A 23,325-nucleotide genomic window follows, 5' to 3' on the forward strand; every position below is an offset into this window, starting at 1 on the left:
GACAGTGGGAGGAAATCAGAGCACCTGGATGAAGCCCATGGAGATATGGGGAGAATGTGCAAACTCTGCACAGACAGTGATCCAAGTGAGGAATCGAGCCCAGGTCTCTGGTGCTGTGCCACCTTGTTTATCTCCACAGGTTGTCAGCAATGACTCCATTTGTGATTTTTTTTTTCCCTATGGGTCAAAAGGTTTTGGATTCCAATCCCAGTTCAGGACTTGATCACAAAAATCAAGGCTGACACTCCAGTCCAGTGGGAGTACTGGAGGGAAGGACGGTACATTATTGGACGAGTGTCTCAGGATAGTCTTGTCACTCAATCATAAAAAAAAGAGCACTTTAACTTTTTCGCAAGGGACTTCTTTCTCGGGTTAATGGAGGGAATAACAAATTTAGCCAATCGGAACTGTCAAGAACCTTAATGGGCAATTTGTGATCAGCAATGACCCCTCAGTAACATTTTTGCATATAAGGATCATTGATCCATGGTGTTGGAAGATCATCTAATTGCATGTGGATCGTTTTCAATGACGCTACTGGTCCTTGACCTGTAACATTTGAATTGATGAAATTTTTGATTGATACCCTCAGAATGCACAGCATCAATGCCTCCCTTTATTAACTTGAGCTCAGAGTGTTCACAACATTCCAGGTGCCACTCTTCACAGCCAAAAGTATAAAAGGAAAACCATTAAGGTTATGTTTAATTTAAACACTGAACTGAACATTTACAACCAGTTGTTCCTATAACCAGACCCACGGTGACACAGTGGTTAGCACCGCTGCCTCACATCACCGGGGACCCAGGTTCAATTCCCAGCTTGGGTCATTGCCTGTGTGGAGTCTGTATGTTCTCCCCGTGTCTGCATGGGTTTCCTCCGCGTGCTCCGGTTTCCTCCCACAGCCTGAAAGAAGTGCTTGTTAGGTGCATTGGCCATGCTAAATACTCCCTCAGTGTACCTGAACAGGCGCCAGAGTGTGGCGATTAGGGGATTTTCACAGTAACTTCATTGCACTGATAATGTCAGCCTACCTGTGACACTAATAAATAAACTTTAAAACTTAAAAACCCACACCCCTAGTGGATTTGCAAACATTGCCAAGCTCAGCCTGGTAACAAGCCGAGTAGTGAAGTCCCAGGTTTCATCCTTCCACAGAAAATCAAGACAACCCTCACAGATTGAGGGCGGGCCGGTGATGGATGACCACTTGCTCCTCAAGGGTAAATTGAAAAATAGCTCCAGTTGTGACTGTGGCCATCCAAGTGCATTGGATTGCCCATGTGCTGAACTTCCTGCCCTGAGAGAATCATTTCTGGTGACCATTCACACTCCCATCGGATTGAAGGCACTGAATGGAATGACTGGATTGGCATCGGACTATAACTGCTTCCCCAATATACAAATACATTTTTAAAAAATGACTGGACAGTAATTTAACTCTGTCAGGGATACTTTGGCTACTTCCCCTCTGAGCAACATCCATGCATCAATACTGAAGTGATCAGCATGATCAAAAATGCCTGGGCTGAGATCGCAGGCTGGATATGCGCAATGCCATAGGAGCTCAGCTGATTGTAGCTCATTATTTTCAGTTTATTATGTACATTTCTATCCCCAGCAGCATATTGTCTGTACCCAACATTTGTCAGGGCAATATGAATTGGTGCAATTTTAAATAAAAAAAAAAGTCAGGAGGGGGAACTATAACGGGTGATTAAATTGATTCGAATAGTGCTGATGCACTGAATTGTGTAGATGCCACTGTGGTGTTTTGTTCTCTGTTCCGTTGTCGATTGTTAGTTTCACTGTTGTTCATTTGCTTTCATAGCAAGTGGATTATAGAGTACCTGATTTTATTTAAGATATAAACAACAAGTTGCTTCACACTGGTGATGTTTATAAGCATACAGTGATCATCTTGGAAACTAGAGTTGTCTGTTGAGCACTTTAGCCTCGGGCAGGTTCGTGGAGCTTTTCCTCCTGTTTGGACTAGAATTTTACCAACATCTATAAGCTGGGTGAATGGATTCACCATTATGTAAAAGACAAGTTACTTTTGCATTCAGCTAGAATGCTGCAGTTGCACTTTGGGGGTGAGATTTTCCTGACGCACTCACCCCAAAGCCAAAAAATCCTGCCTAAGGTCAGTGGACCTTTGCATGGTCCATGTCTAGAGTGGCATAGTGGTTAACACTGCTGCCTCTCAACCCCAGAGACCTTGGGTCACTGTCTGTGTGGAGTTTGCACATTCTCCCCATGTCTACGTGGTTTTCCTCCATGCTCCAGTTCCCTCCCACACACCAAAGACGTGCGAGTTAGGTTGATTGGTGATGCTAAGTTGACTCTAGTGACAGGGGGATTGGCAGGGTAAATGCATGGGGTTACGGGAATAGGGCCTGGTGGGATTGTGGTTGGTGCTGACTTGATGGGCTGAATGACCTCCTTCTATATGTCCCACCCGCTACAATTCCCATGGCAGGGGAAGGGAAAATTCCACACTTGGAGTCCTGCCTCAGTTCAGAAATGACGCTGCAGATTTGGAAGTTTATTGCTATCTGTCGCTTTGCAAATTTGTTCAATATTGATTTAACTTTCAGTAGGCTGGTATGTTCAAGACAACTCGATCTCGGAAAACTGTGCATAAATGCAGCCATAATCATTACAGTTTCAGCAGCTGCATCTGACTTTGCAAATGGAATCTGGCTGTAGAAAATATCTCATTATCTGCATCCTATCTGGCATTGTTCCACAGAGCAGTGTGGAGAAAAATTAACATTTTGGATTTGATTTAATGGCTTCTGTTCAAATAGTGGCAATTCTGGACAAAAGAAATAGGAGCCTGCTCTTGCTTTCAGTTTGATCGTGGGCTAATCTTTTATCTTGTCTTCCCGCACCATCCCCATATCCCTTACTTTAATTCCCTTGTTATCCAAAAATCTATTGATCTCTGTCTTTTTTCAGTTCACTAACTGAGTATCCATGAATTTCTGGGACAACAGAATTATCCTCACCTCAATCCATAATGACTGAAGTAGTTCTGGGTTGTTCAGCTTGGATCCTTTAATCTCTGCAGTTTCAAAACAAATTTGCATGCCTTGAAAGACAAAGATGTGTAGATTGAGTGGATTGGCTGTGGTAAATGCCCACGGATAGGGTGAGGGAGTGGGAGTAAGATGCTCTTTCAGCAAGTTGGTGGAGACTTGATGGGCTGAATGGTCTCCAGCACTGCACTGTTAAGACTTATTTTCAATGCATATAACCCCTGCACTTTTAAATCTTGATTTCAAAGGGTTTTATTCAAACTTTGCAAGTTTTTCCTTTTTGTCAGATACTATTCCTCTTGCAAGATAATTTGGACCTAACGAGAAGTTAGAATCCCTACAGCATAGAAAGAGGCCATTCAGCCCATCAGTCTGCATCGACAACAATCCACCTTGGCTCTCTTCCCTTAATTCCTGTAGCCTATGCGTCCTGGGATCCTGAGGGTCAATGTAGCATGGCCAATGCGCCTAACCCGCAGATCTTTGGACTGTGGGAAGAAACCCCATGTAGATATGGGGAGGACGTGGAAACTCCACACAGGCAGTGACCTGAGGCTGGAATTGAACTTTGGTCCCTGGTGCTGTGAGGTAACAGTGCTAACCACTGTGACACCCCTCTGTCATAAATAGATGCACTCAAACTGTCCTACGTGTTTCACTTCTTTCGTAAGGTAGAATTTCACATGTTTGGCACTAAAATGAAATGGAGCAAAATAGTTAAGATGTTTAATAGCTATTTTTCCAAGGTATTCACATTTTCAAATCTGCATGGCTCTGTTTCCAAATTTAAGGGACTCGAGATTATATCTTTTGGAGCAGACAAACGATCTGATATAGTAATGAAGGAGATTGTGGGAGCGGTTTTACAATTGGTTATCATCATTAAGGATTTATGAAACATTAATGAGGTCTCTCAGATTGAAGCCAACCAAAAATTCTATCATTATTAAAAAGCATTGATAAATTTGACCCAACTAACTACAGGCCCATTAGCCCAATGCCAGCAGGTATAAGAATGAAAACGATTCTGAGTTGTAATCTGGAGGACTCCCTATGTAGTGCTGGCTTAACAACAAACCGTTGACGTAGATTTAGAAAGAGGTTGCCCTGTCTTGACAGTTTGATAGCCAAGTTCCATACATATGAGGAGGCCTCAACCAGGATCTTGGGTTCATGTCACACTATCTGTAACCCCCATGACTTGCCTGAACTTGCAACATCTCACTTACTGTCCTGTCTGAAGACAATACACATCTCTTTAACCTATGCTTAATGCTATCTCTACTCACATTGTCTGCACCTTTAAGACTTGAATAGCAGATTAGCTATAAAGACTCGCATTCTAATCAGCATTCTGTAAACTGTGTGTGCCTTTATATACCCTGTTTCTGATCAAAACTCCCCACTCACCTGACGAAGGAACAGCATTCCAAAAGCTTGTGGCATTTTACAATCAAATAATAAGCCTGTTGGACTTTAACCTGGTGTTGTGAGACTTCTTACTGTGTTTACCCCAGTCCAACGCTGGCACCTCCACATCTTGACACTTTGGTGCCATTATAGGTAAAGATGTTCATCAAACTGCCTATCATTCCTTTGGAGTTTTGGAAAACTTTAGAAAAGTTCCCATGGGTTGGAGGGGCAGAGATGTTGTGTGATGGTCCACAGAAATTGATGAGTTGATGACTGTTGCTTTTAACCTGCATAAATCACCTTGCTAATCAATGGTGGATCTCAATTTAAGCTGCTGCTGATGAGAGTAACAAGAGAGCATTTGAGACAGGAGATCTGATGAAGGAATGTTGATTGTCTTTGTAACAGTCCATATCAATGGCAAATGAAAATTAATGTTGACGAGTGTAAGGCATTTTGTATTGAATATCACTATAAATCTACATAGAACTGAGAAGCAAAGAGAGGCTTAGTAAGGAACCTGGTTATTGTGTCAATTCCAAATGCAAAAAACAGTGGAGAAAGTACACAGAAGAACCACGAACAGCCTAAAGGGCCAGCCTGTGAGGAATAATTCAGGAAATTCAAGCAGAAAGAAAATAATTATGGTTGACCTCCTAAAGATGCACATTACCCCCGAATAATTCAACGCCTGTTTATACATGTTTCTAGTGCTTGCTTAGGGACCAATTCATAAAACATATATTTTTAATTTAGTAATTTCTTCAACCCACAATATTTCACAATGGCTCAGGCCAGGCTGCTTAAGTTCTGCAGTGGAAATATGGCCAATCTGTTGACATGCACGATGGGTCTTGCTGAAGATTTCTCATCCTTTTGAATGAGGATGATTATACAACCCAGACACATTAAACAACTGAATTTAGAGGAGACTAGATTTAAAATATTTCAGTTTAGGTGAAGTAGGTCCAAAGTATTACTTCAGATCAAATCACAAGAAATGCACTAAGTGTGGCACAGTGGTTAGAATTGCTGCCTCACAGCACCAGGGACCCGGGTTCGATTCCCAGCTTGGGTCACTGTCTGTCTGTGCGGCGTCTGCATGTTCTCCCCATGTCTGTGTGGGTTTCCTCTAGGTGCTCCGTTTTTCCCCCCTCATTCCGAAAAACATGCTGGTTCTGTGCATTGGCCATGCTAAATTCTCCCTCTGTGTACCCAAATAGGTGCTGGAGTGTGGTAACTAGGGGATTTTCACAGTAATTTACTTGCAGTGTTAATGTAAAGTCTACTGGTGTCGCTAATAAATAAGCTTAAACTTTAAACTCAAACTAATGCAAAATAAATGTAGGACAGCTTCATGGAGTAATTCCCACTGATGATGAATGTTTCGACTAATGTGAAAGCCATGATAACAAAAAATGTTAATGCTCAAAATGTGATTTGCTGTTGAAGTGATAGCCTCAGGAAGAAATTCAAAGAGCTGTAAGGCCTTTCTTCAGCTCTGCAACCTCCTACCTGGACATATAAGAGCTGCAGGCACAAAGGAATGCAACTCTGCGGGTGTACCTAGCAGACAGCAGCAGTTCAAGAAGGCGACTCACCAGCACATAAATCTTTTCTATACTGTTCCTCCTGTAATCAAATCCTTCCTGGTGACTAAAACCATATGCAGTTTTTATAACTGTGGCTTAACTATTATGTATAGTTCTAACATAATCTTCCCACTCTTGTATGCTATGTCTCAGCTAATAAAAAAGTACCTTAGCTATCTGCCCTGCTTCCGAATCTTCAAGAGCCTTTAGACATGCACTCCAACGTCCTTTATGTTCTTGAGTGATGCATCCCTTTATTATCGTGAAAACAATTTAAGGATTTTCATCAAAGTAGACAACTCATTTCCTCTCCTTATCCTCTGGGTTCCTTTCTAATTTACCATGCTGTTGAAATTGTCAGTGCTGTAGGCCCATTCTGGTTAATTAGTCTGTACTCAAGCACTTGTTCGTCATCTTCAGATTTTGAAAGCTTTTACTGGTTGGTATCTAGGGGTGAGAAGCTGCGAGCATTGACAATGCTGGTAGTTCTTGGCTGGAGTTCAAGCCACCTCCTGCCTTTGGTCGAAAGCAAGTCTTGCTATGATCATGGCAGGGTTTATGTGCACCTGTCAAATTTTGCAGCTCAGGCCAGCTTCAATGTTAACTTTGAGCCTTGTGCTCTGTGACACATGACACAGTGGCACCGTGGTTAGCACTGCTGCCTCACAGCACCAAGGGCCTGGGTTCAATTCCTGCATTGGGTGACTGTCTGTGTGGAGTTTGCACATTCTTCCCATGTCTGCTTAGGTTTTCCCTGAATGCTTGGGTTTCCTCCCATAGTCCAAAGCTGTGCAGGTTAACTGGATTGGCCATGCTAAATTGCCCCTTAGTTTCAGAGTTATTTTGCAGGGTAAATATGTGGGGTTATGGGAATAGATCCTGAATGGGGTTGTTGTCCATGAAGGCTCGGTGGACTGAGTGGCTTCCTTCTGCATTTTGGGAATTCTATGAATGATGTTCTGACTGACGTTTCATTTATTTGAACCAATGTGAGGGAGAGGCAAACCTTTGGTTGGGAGCAGACTGTTGGAGTGGTCATCACATCAACCATTTGGAAACCTGAGGCAATCACTCCCAGCCCCTCTGAGAAAGCTGCCTGGAATGGCAAAAGGCCAAAACAGGTTACTGTTTTGTTATGCAGTTGATCGTGGACCACTCATCTTTAAACTCCACAATTTCAAAGAAATATGAAAAGAATGCAAGAGCTTTTGTTTGTGTTTTAAAAAGGAAGAGAGTATCTAAAGTAAACATTGGTCCCTTAAAAGCAGGAAAAGTTATTGTGGAGAACGAAGAAATGGCAGAGGCATTGAACAAATGTTTTGTGGCTGTCTTCATGAATGCAAGTTTTTTGTCTCGTTTCATACCCAAAATTGACGGTGACACAGAGGGTAAACAAAATGCAGAAAGTAAAGACACCAGTTTCAGCAGAGAAAAAGGATTGTAAAAACTTACGGGACTAAAATCTGACAAATCTCCAGGACCTGAAGGCCTCTAGCCTAAGGCTCTAAAAGAAATAGTGGCTGATATAATGGATGTGCTAGCTCTGATTTTCCAAAAGTCCTTTGATTCGGGAATGATCCCAAAAGTCGGCAACTATTATACACTGCTTTTCAAGAAAGGAGGGAAAGATGAAACCATGAATTACAGGCAGCAGTCATTAGAAAAATCCTGAAATCTATTATTAAGTAACTTTTAACAATGTACTTAGAGAAGCATTGTATGATCAGAAAATGTCAACTTGGTTTTACTAATGGAAAATCATGTTTGACAGAGCTATTAGAGTTTTTTTGAGGATAATTAATAGGGTAAATAAAGAGGAACCAGTAGATGTTAAACCTGGATTTCCAAAAGGCATTGATGGTGCCAAAGAAACCTCACATAAACTGGCATAACTGTAAGGTTCATGGTGGGAGATATAGGAGGGATGTCCGAGGTAGATTCTTTACTCAGAGTGGTTGGCGCGTGGAATGCACTGCCTGCTGTGATAGTGGAGTCGAATGTTTTAGGAACTTTCAAGCAGCTGTTGGATAGGCACATGGAACACACCAGAATGATAGGGAGTTGGATAGCTTCATCTTGGGTTTGGACATAGCTAGGCACAACATCGAGGGCCGGAGGGCCTGTACTGTGCTCTATGTTGTATGAAAAAGTTAATAGGCAAGATCAGAGTTATGGGTTGGGGATAATATATTAGCACGGATAGAAAATTGGTTGATAGACAAAAAGCTGCAAGTGCATCTAAAGTGCATGTTCAAATTGACAGGCAATGAATAGTTTTATGTAGGCTCACCTTCTCAACCTTGCCACTCAACCTGAGTGTGGTAACCCTCAAGTTAAATCACCACCAATTACCTCTTAAAGGCAGGAGCAGCCTCTGGAACTATGGCAACACTTACATTATTGGAGAGCTGCAAGGATCTGTGCTGGAGCCTTAAATATTAAAATCTATATTAATGACTTAGATGACATGTAATGTATCTAACTTTGCAGATCATGCAAAGTTTTTATTCCAAGTCCAATTCAGAGTCTCAACAAGTTGAGACATTCCCGATCTAAGCTGACAAGACAGGGCTCTCACCTCCTGTCTTGGGCTTGATCTACATGATCCAAGCTGATTGGAGTAAGCATAGCTCCTCCTCCAAGGCTTGATCTCATTTGCATCTTAGCCAAAAGGCCAAGATACCGCTTTTAAAAATTGCTTCAAATGAATCTAAAATGTATCCTAATGACTTCAACCAAGCACAGCATGTCGATACTACCCTTGGTCTTAGCCAAAAGGCCGAGATCATGCAAACCTACATGGTGAGAACACAGAGTGGCTGCAGAGAGATTTGGACAAGTGAGGCAACAAGATGGCAGTTGGACTATAATGTGGGGAAGAATGTGGTTACTCACTTTAGTTCAAAAAATAGAAAAGCAGCATATTTTTTAAAAGGTGAGCAACTTGTAAATATTGATGTTCTAAGAGTCTTCGGCAGGCTTGTACAAGGAACGTAGAAAGTTAGCTCCAAAGATGTGTGTGTTAAGTGGATTGTTATATTGCCCCTTAATGTCCTAAGATGTGTAGGTTAGGGGGATTAGTAGGGTAAATAACTGGGGCTACGGGGATAGGGCCTGGATAAGATGCTGTATTGGAGAGTCAATGCAGACTCAGTGGACCAAATGGCCGCCTCCTGCATGGTCAGGATTCTTTGATTCAAAGTACAGTAAGCAATTGGAAAGCAAATGGCACAGCACCCTTTATTATTAGGAGATTGGAGTACAGGAATTAAAAAAAGTCTTGCCAGAATTGTACATGGTTTTGTTGAGGCTAGATTTGTATGCAGTTTTAGTCTCCACATTTAAGAAAGAGTATGCTTGCATTGGAGGGAGTACGGTGAAGGTTCACTAATTGGTCCCTGGGATGAGGATGTTGGCCTATCATGAGAGGTCGAGTAAATTGGGCCTATATTTTCTGGAGTTCAGAAGCATGATAGGCGATTGCATTGAAGCACACAATGTTTAGAAGGGGCTTGATCACTTAGAAGCTGGGAAATTGTTTCTGTTGGCTTGGGTATCTAAAGCATGGGGGCACAGCCTTAGGGTAAATCATTTGGGACTGAGATAAGGAGAAATTACTTCACTCAAAGATGTTGAATCTTGAAATTTTCCACCCCAGAGGGTTGTGGTTGCTACATCGTTGAACTTGTTTAAGGATGGGCTTTTGTTGCCTTGGAATCGAGTGATATGGGGAGTAGCCAGCAGTGTTAATGTGAAGCTCATGATCGGCTATGATCTTATGGAATGGTGGAACAGGCTCAACAAACCATATTGTCTACTCCTGCTCTTTGGGACTTGCTGCAGGCATTTGTCTTCACCGCATCTCTCTCCATAGGTGAACAGGTTAAAAACATAGCTGGATTCTTCAACAAACACACTGCAGGACATTAAAAAAAAAACAATGTTGGGAATTAGATTTCAATCATGTGCTTTTATGTAAAATAAAAATTGAGAAAGTTAGATGAAATTCAAGGAGAGATGTAAGCAACACATTTTTAAAAAAAAGTCGCCAACACTAAATTTCTTCTGAAGAATAAGATCCCACAATTACCAATTATATTTTGTGTGTCAGAGAAATCATTCAAGGGTAATTACTACTGATTGTTCTGTTCAAAACTCAAGTGTTCTTGAAAACACTAACCCCAACTTTTTCAACTGTTTTTGTTTATGGCTGACTAGCGGGGGGCAAGTAATTGTAGTAGTTGTTGCAGCCACATTAGCACCGTACTGGATCTGTCATCGAAAACTGCAACAGCCTGTTCTGTGGTTGGAAGTAGCTGCCTGATTTACTCCATTATAATACTGAGTGTTGATCCAGCCTAATGGCATTCTATATGGTATTCATTTTAATGTACTTTAATTCTTTCCATGCTTGTGTACAGTGAATACATTTTAATTATCACTGCACACACAGACTTAGTCTGAACTCTGAAGGGGTATTCTCACAATGTCACTTGCATAGTTTAGATGCCGGGAGACTAGCTGCTTACTGCTGCTTATCCCTGGGAGAAAAAATGGTTTACAATTCTGATATTGTAATAAAGTTTGTTTATTAGTGTCACAAGAAGGCTTACATTAACTCTGTAATGAAGGTACTGTGAAAATCCCCTAGCTGCCACATCTGGCGCCTGTTAGGGTACACTGAAGGAGAATTCAGCATGGTCGGTGCACTTAACCAGTATGTCTTTCAGACTGTGGGAGGAAAGACAGGGAGAATGTGCAAACTGCACACGGACAGGAATCGAATCCGGGTCCCTGGCGCTGTGAGGCAACAGCGCTAACCAGTGTGCCACCATGCCACCCCATGATAAGGAAGGCATAGTAGAGTAAATAGGTTGGTCCAATGTGTAACTTGGTTCCCAATAATGCCCTTGCTCCAAAAAGCGATTCTTCACTCATACATTGGTCAACAAGACTGCACCTGTGTAGGTTGAGTAAATGTGGTGTTTCGATAGCTGAAACTGCAGTGTGATATCCACGCACTGACAGAAATATGAAGCAAGAGAAAATGAAAAGTAAAAAAAATTCAAAAAATGTGCGATGGGAAAATGCCAGATGTCTTTGAAATCCATTCTGGGGCTAAATTCTCTTGAGAAATTTGTTAAATTGCCGTAGAGTCATGAAAGCAAAAAGTACATCAATATGTACATCTGGTTTGTTGCATTATGTTCTTCACATGCTGTAAATATTAATTCAACATTGATATTTCTCCTCTGGATCAATACTGCATTAAAGTTTCATAATGATAGTGGATACTTGCAGATGGGTACATAAAGGAAGGGAACTTTTGATCAATAACCGAGCAGTCTGCCATTATATTGATGCGTTGTTGCATTAATCAACTTGAAATGATCTGATCTCAGTATAAGTCAAAGAAAACTCCTAGAATAGTATTGGACAAAGGATTTCAGTTGTAATGTATGAGCTCCAGAAAAAGATGCAACGCTGTTCCTGTAAAGTCTTGGCATTAGGGACAGAATTTTCCATTCTGGAGAAGGAGATTGTCATCAACTTCAAGAAGCATGGTAGAGGACATGCCCCTGTCTACATCAATTGGGCAAAGTAGGAATGGTTGAGAGCTTCGAGTTTTTAGGTGTCCCGATCACCAGCAAACTGCCCTGGTTCCCCCCCATGCTGATACTATAGTTAAGTTACTTTCTCAGAAGACTAAAGAAATTTGACATGTCTGTTACAGCTCTGACCAACTTCTACAGATGCACCACAGAAAGCATTCTTTCTGGTTGTACCACCGCTTTGTGTGTCTCCTGCTCTCTTCAAAACCACAAGAAACTATAAAAGGGTCGGGAATGCAGCCTAATCCATCACTCAAACCGGCCTCCCATCCATTGACTGTGTCTACACTTCCCATTGCCTTGGAAAAGCAGCCAGCATAATCAAGGACCCATGCACCCCAGACATTCTCTCTTCCGCCTCCTTCCACTGGGGGGAGAAAGATACAGAAGTGTGAAGATACGTACCAACCTACTCAAGAACAGCTTCTTCCCTGGTGCCAAACAACTTTTGAATGGACCTACCATATATTCAGCTGATCTTTCTCTACACCCTAGCTATGACTGTAACACTACATTCTGCGGTCCACCTTTCCTTCCCTATGTACAGTGAGCTTTGCCTGTATAGTACACTAGAAATGATATTTTTCACTGTATACTAATACATGTGACCATAATAAATCAAATTAAATTCAGCTATTCTGCATTTAGACATGGCACTCGAACCCCACTGCTGCTGGGTAAGGACATCCTGGAGGACCAGAGTCAGCTGTTTTCCCATTCACATGTGACTCTGCATGCAGACATTTCTCTCTGACCAGGATGGTGAGAGCCATGAGCAAGAAGCCTCACATGGATACCTTTCCACTATCTCCATCCCCCTTGGAATTCTACACAGAGAGACCATTCCCTTGGCAGCATAGTGAGACCAACCACATAATCCCTTGTCAGCCATGACCATTCGCCTGGGAAGGTTTGAAAATCAGAAGTTGGCTACCCCCCACTACCATGCCCTTGGAGCCATCTATCTTCATTCCTGCCTCTGACTGCAAATGATGACAAGTGTTACAGAATGAGCAACAGTTCCAGACCCTGCTGGGATCTCAATGTTATGAGACCCATGATTCGGGAGCAAACTTTCTGCTGTGTCGGCTTCACCACGGAAACAGGCCCTTTGGCCCAAGAAGCCTGCACTGCCATTTTAACATTGTGACTGTCCTCTTCTACCTATGACCTTTGTCTATGCCTATTGGACTCCACAATAAAGGAATTATAACCAGATTGAGGGACGCCTAATTTAGGGACAATTGGTGTTAACACCAATCAGCCTAAGAGCACGTTTTTCGGGTGTGGGAGGAAACCGGAGCGCCCGGAGAAAACCCATGCAAGCACAGGGAGAACGTGCAAACTCCGCATGTTCTCATGTACAGTTTACTTGTGATTACTAGGATGTCCTTTTAGTTGGTCAACTATATTGACCTTGAATTCCATCCACAGAAAATACCTTCCTCCCCACTTTAGGTTATTACAAGATACATCAGATGTGTTGTATTTGATTTCCTGGCAGTTGAAGAGGATAAAATATCCGTTTTTTATTTAAAGAAATAAATAAATCAAGATATTGTACGCAAGTTACTTTGCGGCAGAAAATGACTTGAGTTAGTAGGAGTGGGTTGTAATTTTATAATCGAGTTTGTTTCATTTGCAATGTAAACTGGAAACTTTGCTTTAAATGGTCAGTACAGACAGTCTCCTCTGAACTGTCAGTAGTTCAAGTGTTTTAATTTGGAATTAATCTAAAGTTCTGTAATTTTATTGTCTTATCAAGAGGCTTATGGAAATGAAAGTTCCAATTTCTTTTTTATTTGCAGAAACATATGAAGACTTTGACTCCAGAGTGATTGAGGTAAGGGTTCTTGAATTATTTTAAGTTTTTTTTAATCTCTGCTATTGCAGGTGGGCGGAGATAATGTTTTGCACCTGTTGTAAGTAATAAATCTCAAATTAATGGGCAGATTTCAATGAAACTTGGTACTCAAGGTATGACCCAAGGTAGAACTGATTAGGTCTTGTTGAAGATGCAGGCAGGGATCTAGATGCTAGGATTTTGCATTTGTTAACATTGGGAAATGGGGGATAATTGACAATTTTTAGACTGATGTTGATTGTTTAATTTAGAATGTCTTTAGCTTCAGTGTTGAAATTACCACGGTTGTCAAATGTGAGCAGCATTTTCAGAGCAGGTTGTTGGACCTGGATTGGCCTGAAGCCTCCTCAGTGAGATGGGAGTTCCAGATAAAAAGATGGATTTTTTTTAGCGTTTGAGGTACAGAGCCTCAACCAGGCAGAGAAAAGCTTCAAAGATAATTGCAATAATGTTGTGTTTGAATGCTACAGAGCGCCCTCTGCATTTGCTTATATGCATGTAGTGCTGAAAAAATACACCCTGTGATAAAATATGCAAAGTACATCCATTTTACTTGTACTCATATGTAAGTAATCTGATTGGGGGGAAGAAATGGATTGAAGTAAAGGATGCCTCTTCACAATGTGCCTTTGGAGATTTGTCACAAAGGGCACATGTCATTTTCGATCACCATATAACGGGACTGAGGGAATGCTGTTTTGTTTTTTTTCTTGGTCAGATCAGAACTCAGCAGAAGTTTTAGGTGCTTGCTTATTTTAAAAAGAAATGTATAGGTCTCTGCTGTAGAAATGCCAAGTGCTTCCTTTTTTAAAAGTTTATTTATTAGTCACAAGGCTTACATTAACACTGCAATGAAGTTACTGTGAAATTCCTCTAGTTGCCACAGTCTGGGACCTGTTTGGGTCAATGCACCTAACCAGCACGTCTTTCAGACTGTGAGAGGAAACTGGAGCATCCGGAGGAAACTCATGCAGACATGGGGAGAAAGTGCAAACTCCGCACAGACATTGACCCATGAAGGGAATTGAACCCAGGTCCTTGGCGTTATGAAGCATAGTGCCGAGTACTGTGCTACTGTGCCGCCCCCTATTAACTGAACCATTTGGGGGCAGAATGTGGCAAGTTGCCATTTAGAAATGCTGTGTGTGTCAGCTTCTTGATAGTCAAGTGCAGATTCCAGTAGAATTTACTGAAGCAAAATGGGGCTCCTTCTATTTTAAGTGGAGTCTTATCAGTCGCATATGTGTCCTCTCTGCCAGACCATCTTTAGTGACATTGGAAGGAACAAGGCATATGCGATAAAAGCCAGGCATGAAGTGATTTTAGCACTCACACAGCAAGTTGTCCGATTGTAGCCATGTGCTGATATGAGAAGTGTTTTCTGCATACCCTCCTGTAAAAGGTGTGACATGGATCTGAATGCAGTGACCAGTTTTGCACAACACAGGACTGTTGTGCAAAACTGATCATTGCATTCGTACCCATGCTTTTTAAAATTTAACATAAAACGTTGGTGTTAATGTTGTGCTGTGTGCAGAGAGCAGTTTTATCCTAGTAATGACTGGGTTGTGGGTCTGGGGGGAATGCCACAAATTGTCAGCTACACCAGTATTTCCTGCAGTAGTATAATCTAGCACTCTGTGGCACAGTAATTAGCACTGCTGTTTCACAGCCAGGGACCTAGGTTCGATTCCGGGCTTGGGTCACTAGCTGTGCAGAGTCTGCACGTTCTCCCTGTGTCTGAATGGATTTCCTCTGGGTGCTCAGGTTTCCTCCCACAGTCTGAAAGATGTGCTGGTTAAGTGCTTTGGCCATGCTGAATACTCCCTCAGTGTACCCGAACAGGCACCGGAGTGCGGCGACTAGGGGATTTTCAGTAACTTTGTTGCAGTGTTAATGTAAACCTACTTGTAACTAATAAAAAAAACTTTGTGCTAGAGAAAGTGTTTCCTTTTTTGTATTTGTGCAGTGTGAAAGTACCAGAATTTTGTGGAATATATAAATGTGCACTTTCATGAGATATTTGCTGAGTTTGCTCTTTATTTCCTTCAGTGACTATGGTAACAGTGGCTCCAGAAGCTCCAAAGTTGATGGAGCTTCAGGGGATTTATTTTAACGATTGCAGCATTTAAAATACCTTTTTAGTGTTGTGCCTCATTAAACATTTCTCTAAATTTTTAGCATTTTTACTAATAACTTGAAGAAAAGAAAGATGGATTTTTTCTGCTCAAGTTGAATTGAACTTTAGAATGCCTCCAGTTCGGTTTTGCATGGTTGAAGTGGTGAAAGGATGCACACTGAGGAGGTCAGGAACCCTATTGAGAGCTTACGGACCAAGGACAATATCCTCAGTGGGCTGTCAGGAAACCAATTTCAACCCTTTGTGATCTTTTTGATTTTATTTATTAATGTCATATGCATTAGTACACAGTGAGAAGTATTGTTTCTTGTGCGCTATACAGACAAAACGTGCTATTCATAGAGAAGGAAACGAGAGTGCAGAATGTAGTGTTACAGTCATATCTAGGGCGTAGAGAAAGATCAACTTAATGCAAGGTAAGTCCATTCAAAAGTCTGACAGCAGCAGGGAAGAAGCTGTTCTTACATCGGTTGGAACGTGATCTCAGACTTTTGTATCTTTTTCCCGAAGGAAGAAGGTGGAAGAGAGAATGTCCAGGGTGCGTGGGGTCCTTAATTATGCTGACTGCTTTGCCGAGGTAGCGGGAAGTGTAGAGAGAGTCAGCAGATGGGAGGCTGGTTTGCCTGATGGATTGGGCTATATATATGAACTTTTTACCATTTATGAACAGCTATTTACCATTTATATAGATGATCTGGAGGTGGGGGCTGAGTGTAGGGTGTCGGAATTTGCTGATGACACAAAGATGAGTGGAAAAGCAAATTGTGCGGAGGGTGTGGAAAGTCTGCAGAGGGATCTAGATAGGCTGAGTGAGTGGGCGAGGACTTGGCAGATGGAGTACAATGTTAGCAAGTGTGAGGTTATCCACTTTGGCACGAATAATAGTGGGAGGAATTACTATTTAAAGGGCGAAAAGCTGCAGCATGCTACAGTGCAGAGGGACCTGGGGGTCCTTGTGCATGAGTCGCAAAAACCCAGTCAGCAGGTGATCAAGAAGGCGAATGGGATGCTGGCCTTTATAGCGAGGGGAATAGAATATAAAAGCAGGGAGGTCTTGCTGCAACTGTACAGGGCACTGATGAGGCCGCAGCTGGAGTACTGTGTGCAGTTTTGGTCGCCGCACTTGTGCAAGGATATTTTGGCCTTGGAGGGAGTGCAGAGGAGGTTCACTAGGCTGATAACGGAGATGAGAGGGTTGGACTATGAAGAGAGACTAAATAGACTGGGTCTGTACTCGTTGGAGTTTAGAAGGATGAGGGGGAATCTTATAGAGACGTATAAGATAATGAAGGGGATGGATAAGGTAGAGGTAGAGAGATTCTTCCCGCTCAGAAAGGACAGCAGGACTCGAGGGCACAGCCTCAAGATAAGGGGGGGGAGCAGTTTAGAACGGAGTTGAGGAGGAACTTCTTCACTCAAAGGGTGGTGAATCTCTGGAATTCCCTGCCCGTTGAAGTCGTGGAGGCTACCTTGCTAAATATACTTAAGACACGGGTAGATAGGTTTTTGGTAGGCAAGAGAATTAAGGGTTATGAGGAGAAAGCGGGAAAGTGGAACTGAGCCGTTTCAGATCAGCCATGATCTTACTGAATGGCGGGGCAGGCTCAAAGGGCTAGATGGCCTACTCCTGCTCCTACTACTTATGTTCTTTTGTAGATCCTTGCGGTCTTAGGCAGAGCAGGAGCCATACCAAGCTGTGATACACCAGAAAGAATGCTTTCTATGGTGCATCTGTAAAAGTTGGTGAGAGTGGCAGCTGACATACCAAATTTCCTTAATCTTCTGAGAAAGTAAAGGCATTGGTGAGCTTTCTTAACTATAGTGTCAGCATGGGGGGACCAGGACAAGTGGTTGGTGATCTGGACACCTCTTAACTCTTTTTACTTTGTTCCCAGTGATGTAGACAGGGGCATGTTCTCCTTTATGCTTCCTGAAGTCGATAACAATCTTCTTCATTTTGTTGATATTGTGAGAGAGATTATTGTTGACACACCAGTTCACCAGATTCTCGATCTCGTTCCTGTACTCTGTCTCATCGTTCAATGAGAGCTGACCCACTATGGTGGTGTCGTCAATAAATTTGAAAATCAACTTGGAGGGGAATTTGACCACACGGTCATAGGTGTATAAGGAGTATAGTAGCGGGCTGAGAACACAGCCTTATGGGTGACTGTGGAGGTGGTGTTGTTGCCGCTCCTTACTCCTTGACAAGATGAAGGATATTATTAAACTAGAAAGAGTGCAGAAAAAATTTACTAGGATGCTACCAGGACTTGACGGTTTGAGTTTTAAGCAATGGCTGGATAGACTGGGACGTTCTTCCTTAGAGTGTAGGAAGCTTAGGGGTGATCTTATAGAGAGAGGTCTGTAAAATAAGAACATAAGAACATAAGAAATAGGAGCAGGAGGAGGCCACCTAGCCCTTCGAGCCTGCCCCGCCATTCAATAAGATCATGGCTGATCTGTCGTGGCTCAGTTCCACATTCCCGCCCTCTCCCCATAACCCTTAATCCCCTCGTTTATCAAAAACCCATCAACCCGCGTCTTAAAAATATTTAGCAAGGCAGCCTCCACCACTTCAACGCGCAGAGAATTCCAGAGATTCACCCCCCTTTGAGTGAAGAAGTTCTTCCTCAACTCCGTTCTAAACCGCCCCCCCTTTATCTTGAGGCTGTGCCCCCTAGTCCTACTGTCCTTTCTGAGTGGGAAGAGTCTCTCCACCTCTATCCTATCCATCCCATTCATCATCTTATACATCTCAATGAGATCTCCCCTCATTCTTCTAAACTCTAACGAGTACAAGCCTAGTTTATTCAGCCTCTCCTCATAGCTCAACCCCCTCAACTCCAGCATCAGCCTAGTAAACCTCCTCTGCACTCCCTCCAAGGCCAAAATATCCTTGCGTAAGTACTGCGCCCAAAACTGCACGCAGTACTCCAGCTGCGGCCTCACCAATGCCCTATACAGCCGCAGCAAGACCTCCCTACTTTTATATTCAATCCCCCTCGCTATGAAGGCCAGCATCCCATTCGCCTTCCTGACCACCTGCTGCACCTGCAGGCTGGGTTTTTGTGACTCATGCACAAGGACCCCGAGGTCCCTCTGCACCGCCGCCTGCTGCAGTTTTTCTCCACGTGAGTAATAATTCTTCCGACTATTATTCCTACCAAAGTGGACCACCTCGCACTTGCCAACATTAAATTCCATTTGCCAGTTCCTGGCCCATTCACCCAGCCTATCTAGATCCTTCTGTAGACTCTCCACACCCTCCGTGCAATTTGCCATTCCACCAATCTTGGTGTCATCAGCAAATTTCGACACCATACACTCGGTTCCCTCCTCCAGATCATCTATATAAATGGTAAATATCTGAGGCCCCAGCACCGACCCCTGGGGCACTCCACTCGTCACCATCCGCCAATCCGAATAGCACCCATTGACCCCCACTCTCTGCCTCCTATTTGACAACCAATCCTCTATCCACGCTAACACCCTACCCCCAACTCCATACCCCCTTACCTTCTGCAATAACCTCTTGTGAGGTACCTTGTCAAACGCCTTCTGAAAATCCAGAAAGACCACATCCACTGGCTCTCCTCTATCCACCGCCCTAGACACATCCTCATAGAACTCCAGTAAATTTGTCAGACACAACTTCCCCTTAACGAAACCGTGCTGCGTCTGCTCTATCAAGCAGTTCTCCTCAAGGTGCCTCGCTATTTCCTCCTTGATGACGGATTCTAACGTTTTACCTACAACAGACGTTAAACTAACCGGCCTATAACAAAGCACCGATCACAGTGGGGAGAAACTGCACGTGTTCTGCGTGTGTATGACAGGGATTCAGCCGATTATCTGCCCTGTGAAAACACAAGCACACACCCACCCTGGGGAGAAACTGTGGGGACTGTTGGAAAGGGTTCTATGACTAGTTCAGGCTGGTAAATCATCGACACACACACACTGGGGCAAAACTGTTCACCTGATCTCTGTAGGGGAAGGGATTCTTTACTTCATCCCACCTGCTGGAATGCCACAGCATTCACGCTGGGGAGAAGCCATTCATCTGCTCCGAGTGTGGAAAGGGATTCACTCAGACATTCCATCTGCTGCAACACCTGCATGTTCATGCTGATAAGAAACCTTTAGGTGTTCAGACTGTGGGAAGTGCTCTGAAAAATCAGGGGAACTAACATGCCATCAACTTGTTCACTCTGAGAAGAAGAATGGTTTGAAGGCATCATATAGCCTCACAATTCATCAGCACAGTTATACTGGGAAGAGGCCGTTCACCTGTCCAAGAGTGTGGGAAGAGATTCATTACCTCGTACAACCTGCTGAAACACCCACAAATTCACAACTGACTATAGTATTTGGATTTTGCTGTCAATCGCAATCAGGAATGAACCATACTCATGGAGGTCTGTTTCTACGGATGTTAATAAACTCCATTCCAGTTATATAGGTGCTAACATTCTGGATCAAGTCAAATAAATCAGCACTGTGTAAAATACGAAAAAAAAGAGCAACATGATGAACATAAGAACATAAGAAATAGGAGCAGGAGTAGGCCATCTAGCCCTTCGAGCCTGCCCCGCCATTCAATAAGATCATGGCTGATCTGTTGTGGCTCAGTTCCACTTTCCCGCCCTCTCCCCATAACCCTTAATCCCCTCTCTTATCAAGAACCCATCAACCCGCTTCTTAAAAATATTTAGCGAGGCAGCCTCCACCACTTCAACGGGCAGAGAATTCCAGAGATTCACCACCCTTTGAGTGAAGAAGTTCCTCCTCAACTCCGTTCTAAACCGCCTCCCCTTTATCTTGAGGCTGTGCCCCCTAGTCCTACTGTCTTTTTTGAGCGGGAAGAGTCTCTCCACCTCTATCCTATCCATCCCATTCATCATCTTATACGTCTCAATGAGATCTCCCCTCATTCTTCTAAACTCTAACGAGTACAAGCCCAGTTTATTCAGCCTCTCCTCATAGCTCAATCCCCTCAACTCCGGTATCAGCCTAGTAAACCTCCTCTGCACTCCCTCCAGGGCCAAAATATCCTTGCGCAGGTGCGGCGCCCAAAACTGCACACAGTACTCCAGCTGCGGCCTCACCAATGCCCTATACAGCTGCAGCAAGACCTCCCTACTTTTATATTCAATCCCCCTCGCTATGAAGGCCAGCATCCCATTCGCCTTCCTGACCACCTGCTGCACTTGCAAGCTGACATTGTGGTTAGCCTCACAGCGCCAGGGACTGGGGTTCAATTCCCAGCTTGGGTCACTGTCTGTGTAGAATCTGCACATTCTCCCTGTGTCTGTGTGAGTTTCCTCTGGATGCTCCGGTTTGCTCCTACAGTCCAAAGACATGCAGATCAGGTTGATTGGCCGTGCTAAATTTCACCTTAGTGTTCCAAGATGTGTAGGGTAGGATGATTATTGGGGTTAGCTGGATAGATTCTGGGTGTTTCTTCTATGAATGGTATGATTTGTCTGTGCAGCATGCAAGAAACAATACTTTTCACTGTATTAATATATGTGACAATAATAAATCAAATCACAACAAGGCCAGGGCCCTACCCCTATTAGATTTCCACCAAATGGGTTACTATCCCATTTATTCATGCAATACATTACTGAAGGGTCTATACTGAAGCCCTGGAGGAACTTCCTTGATGACTGAGAGAAGACTTTATTTTTACATTCGGCATTGTAATAGAAAAAATGATTTTGTGAAAAAAAACAGAAAATGGTGCAAAGTCATCAAGTCTCATTTTCCAGCGTTTTGTCTGTGTTTTGGATTTCAGCAGTATTTCCCTTCCATTACTCAACCACTTTCTCTTCAGTGAGTATGGCAGAATTAGCTTTGTGCTGGTATTACCGGTGGATCTCGTGGGCAATTTTTTTTGATACATTTGGTTGCCAGAGTGCCCACAAGTCAGACTAAACAAATTGAGACCATTATCCAATGTTGTTCTAGGAGAGTAATGCAACTGTGGTTAAAAGTGGTGATAAAGGTCATAATTACTTGCTCTTTAGTCATGAAGGGTTCTCCATGACAAAATTGATTTCACACCAGCTGAGACTACAGACTGAAGGTTTGGAGGGCATTTCTTCAATACAAAAGCTCTTGCACAGTGCAGCCTTTGAAGAGTTTGAACCGGAGAGCTAATTTAGATCAGCAGTTTCCATCATTTTCTGCAATCGCGTATTGAGCCCTGAAAAGTCTAAGAGCAGGAACTGGAAAGAACGCAGACAAACATAGATGGTCTGATTAGTAAGTTTGCGGACGACACAAAGATCGCTGGAGTTGCGGATAGCGATGAACATTATCAGAGATTACAGCAGGATATAGGCTGGAAAATTGGGTGGAGAAATGGCAGATGGAATTTAACCCAAATAAACATGAAGTGATACATTTTGGTAGAACTAATGTAGGGAGGAGCTATACAATAAATGGCAGAATCATCAGGAGTATAGACACACAGAGATCTGGGTGTGCAAGTCCACAGATCCTTAAAGGTGGCAGCACAGTTGGAAAAGGTGGTGAAGAAGGCATATGGCATGCTTGCCTTTATTGAATGGGGCATATAGTATAAACATTGGGATAGGATGTTGCAGTTTTATAGAATGTTGGTTAGGCCACACTTGGAGTACTGTGTCCAGTTCTGGTCGCCGCACTACCAGAAGGATGTGGAAGCTTTGGAGAGAGTGCAGAAGAGGTGTACCAGGATGTTGCCTGGTATGGAGGGTATTAATTATGAGGTGAGATTGAGTAAACTAGGATTGTTCTCCCTGGAAAGACGGACGTTGAGGAGCGAACTAATGAGATTATGAAGGGCATAGATAGGGTGAACAGCTGGAAGCTCTTTCCCAGGTCAGAAATGACAAACACAAGGGTTCACAAGTTTAAGGTAAAGGGGGGCAAGGTTCAATACAGATATGCGGGGGACATATTTTACACAGTGTGTGGTGGGGGCCTGGAATGCACTACCAAGCAAGGTGGTTGAGACAGACGCACTAGGATCATTTAAGACTTATATAGATAGCCACATGAACAGGCTGAGAATAGAGGGGTACAAAGGGATAGTCTAGTTAGGAACACATGATCGGTGCAGGCTTGGAGAGTTGAGGGGCCTGTTCCTGTGCTGTATTGTTCTTTGTTCTTTGAGCAAAAGGAAAAGATATTGCGTTCAAGATTTATGCTATCATAAATTGTTATAATTGGAGAAAGCTGAATAATAACACTTTTCAAAGCCCATACTTCACTCAGTTGTGCTTCCAAGCAACCAGTGCTGTAGGTAGTGAGGCAGAAAGTATTAGTGTTTGCTATTCTGTTTCTGCATTGTCGCTGTGTTCTGAAATAGCATCTGAATGATTCTGCTCTTATGGGACACCTGGGCTAAAGCTGCTTTCAAATTGAAAAGCAACAGTAGCTCTGAATGCTGATTGCTAAGAAAATCCAGAAGTAGTGGAAAAATACAACATTTGATTTCATCCAAGTGGATGTAGCCAATTTTTAAAAATTCATTTATGGGATGCTTTAGTTAGACTGGCATTTATTACCCAGCACTAAATGCCCGTGAGAAAATGGTGGTGAGCTGCCTCCTTGGACAGCTGCATTCCATGTGGTGTAGGTACACCCACAGTGATCTTAGGGAGGG

General features: G+C 43.0%; 1 protein-coding gene across 1 annotated transcript in view; it reads left to right on the forward strand.

Moving 5' to 3' along the window:
• The window catches only part of mrps5 (mitochondrial ribosomal protein S5), a 139,734-nt gene that overhangs the window by 43,360 nt on the left and 73,049 nt on the right, over positions 1-23,325 (forward strand). Inside the window, exon 5 of the mRNA XM_080192928.1 lies at positions 13,470-13,504. Coding sequence (XP_080049054.1) covers positions 13,470-13,504 — 35 coding nt within the window. The remainder of the gene's footprint in view (positions 1-13,469; positions 13,505-23,325) is intronic.

Source organism: Carcharhinus amblyrhynchos, chromosome 7 (assembly GCF_965287045.1).
Source record: "Carcharhinus amblyrhynchos chromosome 7, sCarAmb.v2.hapA, whole genome shotgun sequence".
Lineage (NCBI taxonomy): Eukaryota > Metazoa > Chordata > Chondrichthyes > Carcharhiniformes > Carcharhinidae > Carcharhinus > Carcharhinus amblyrhynchos.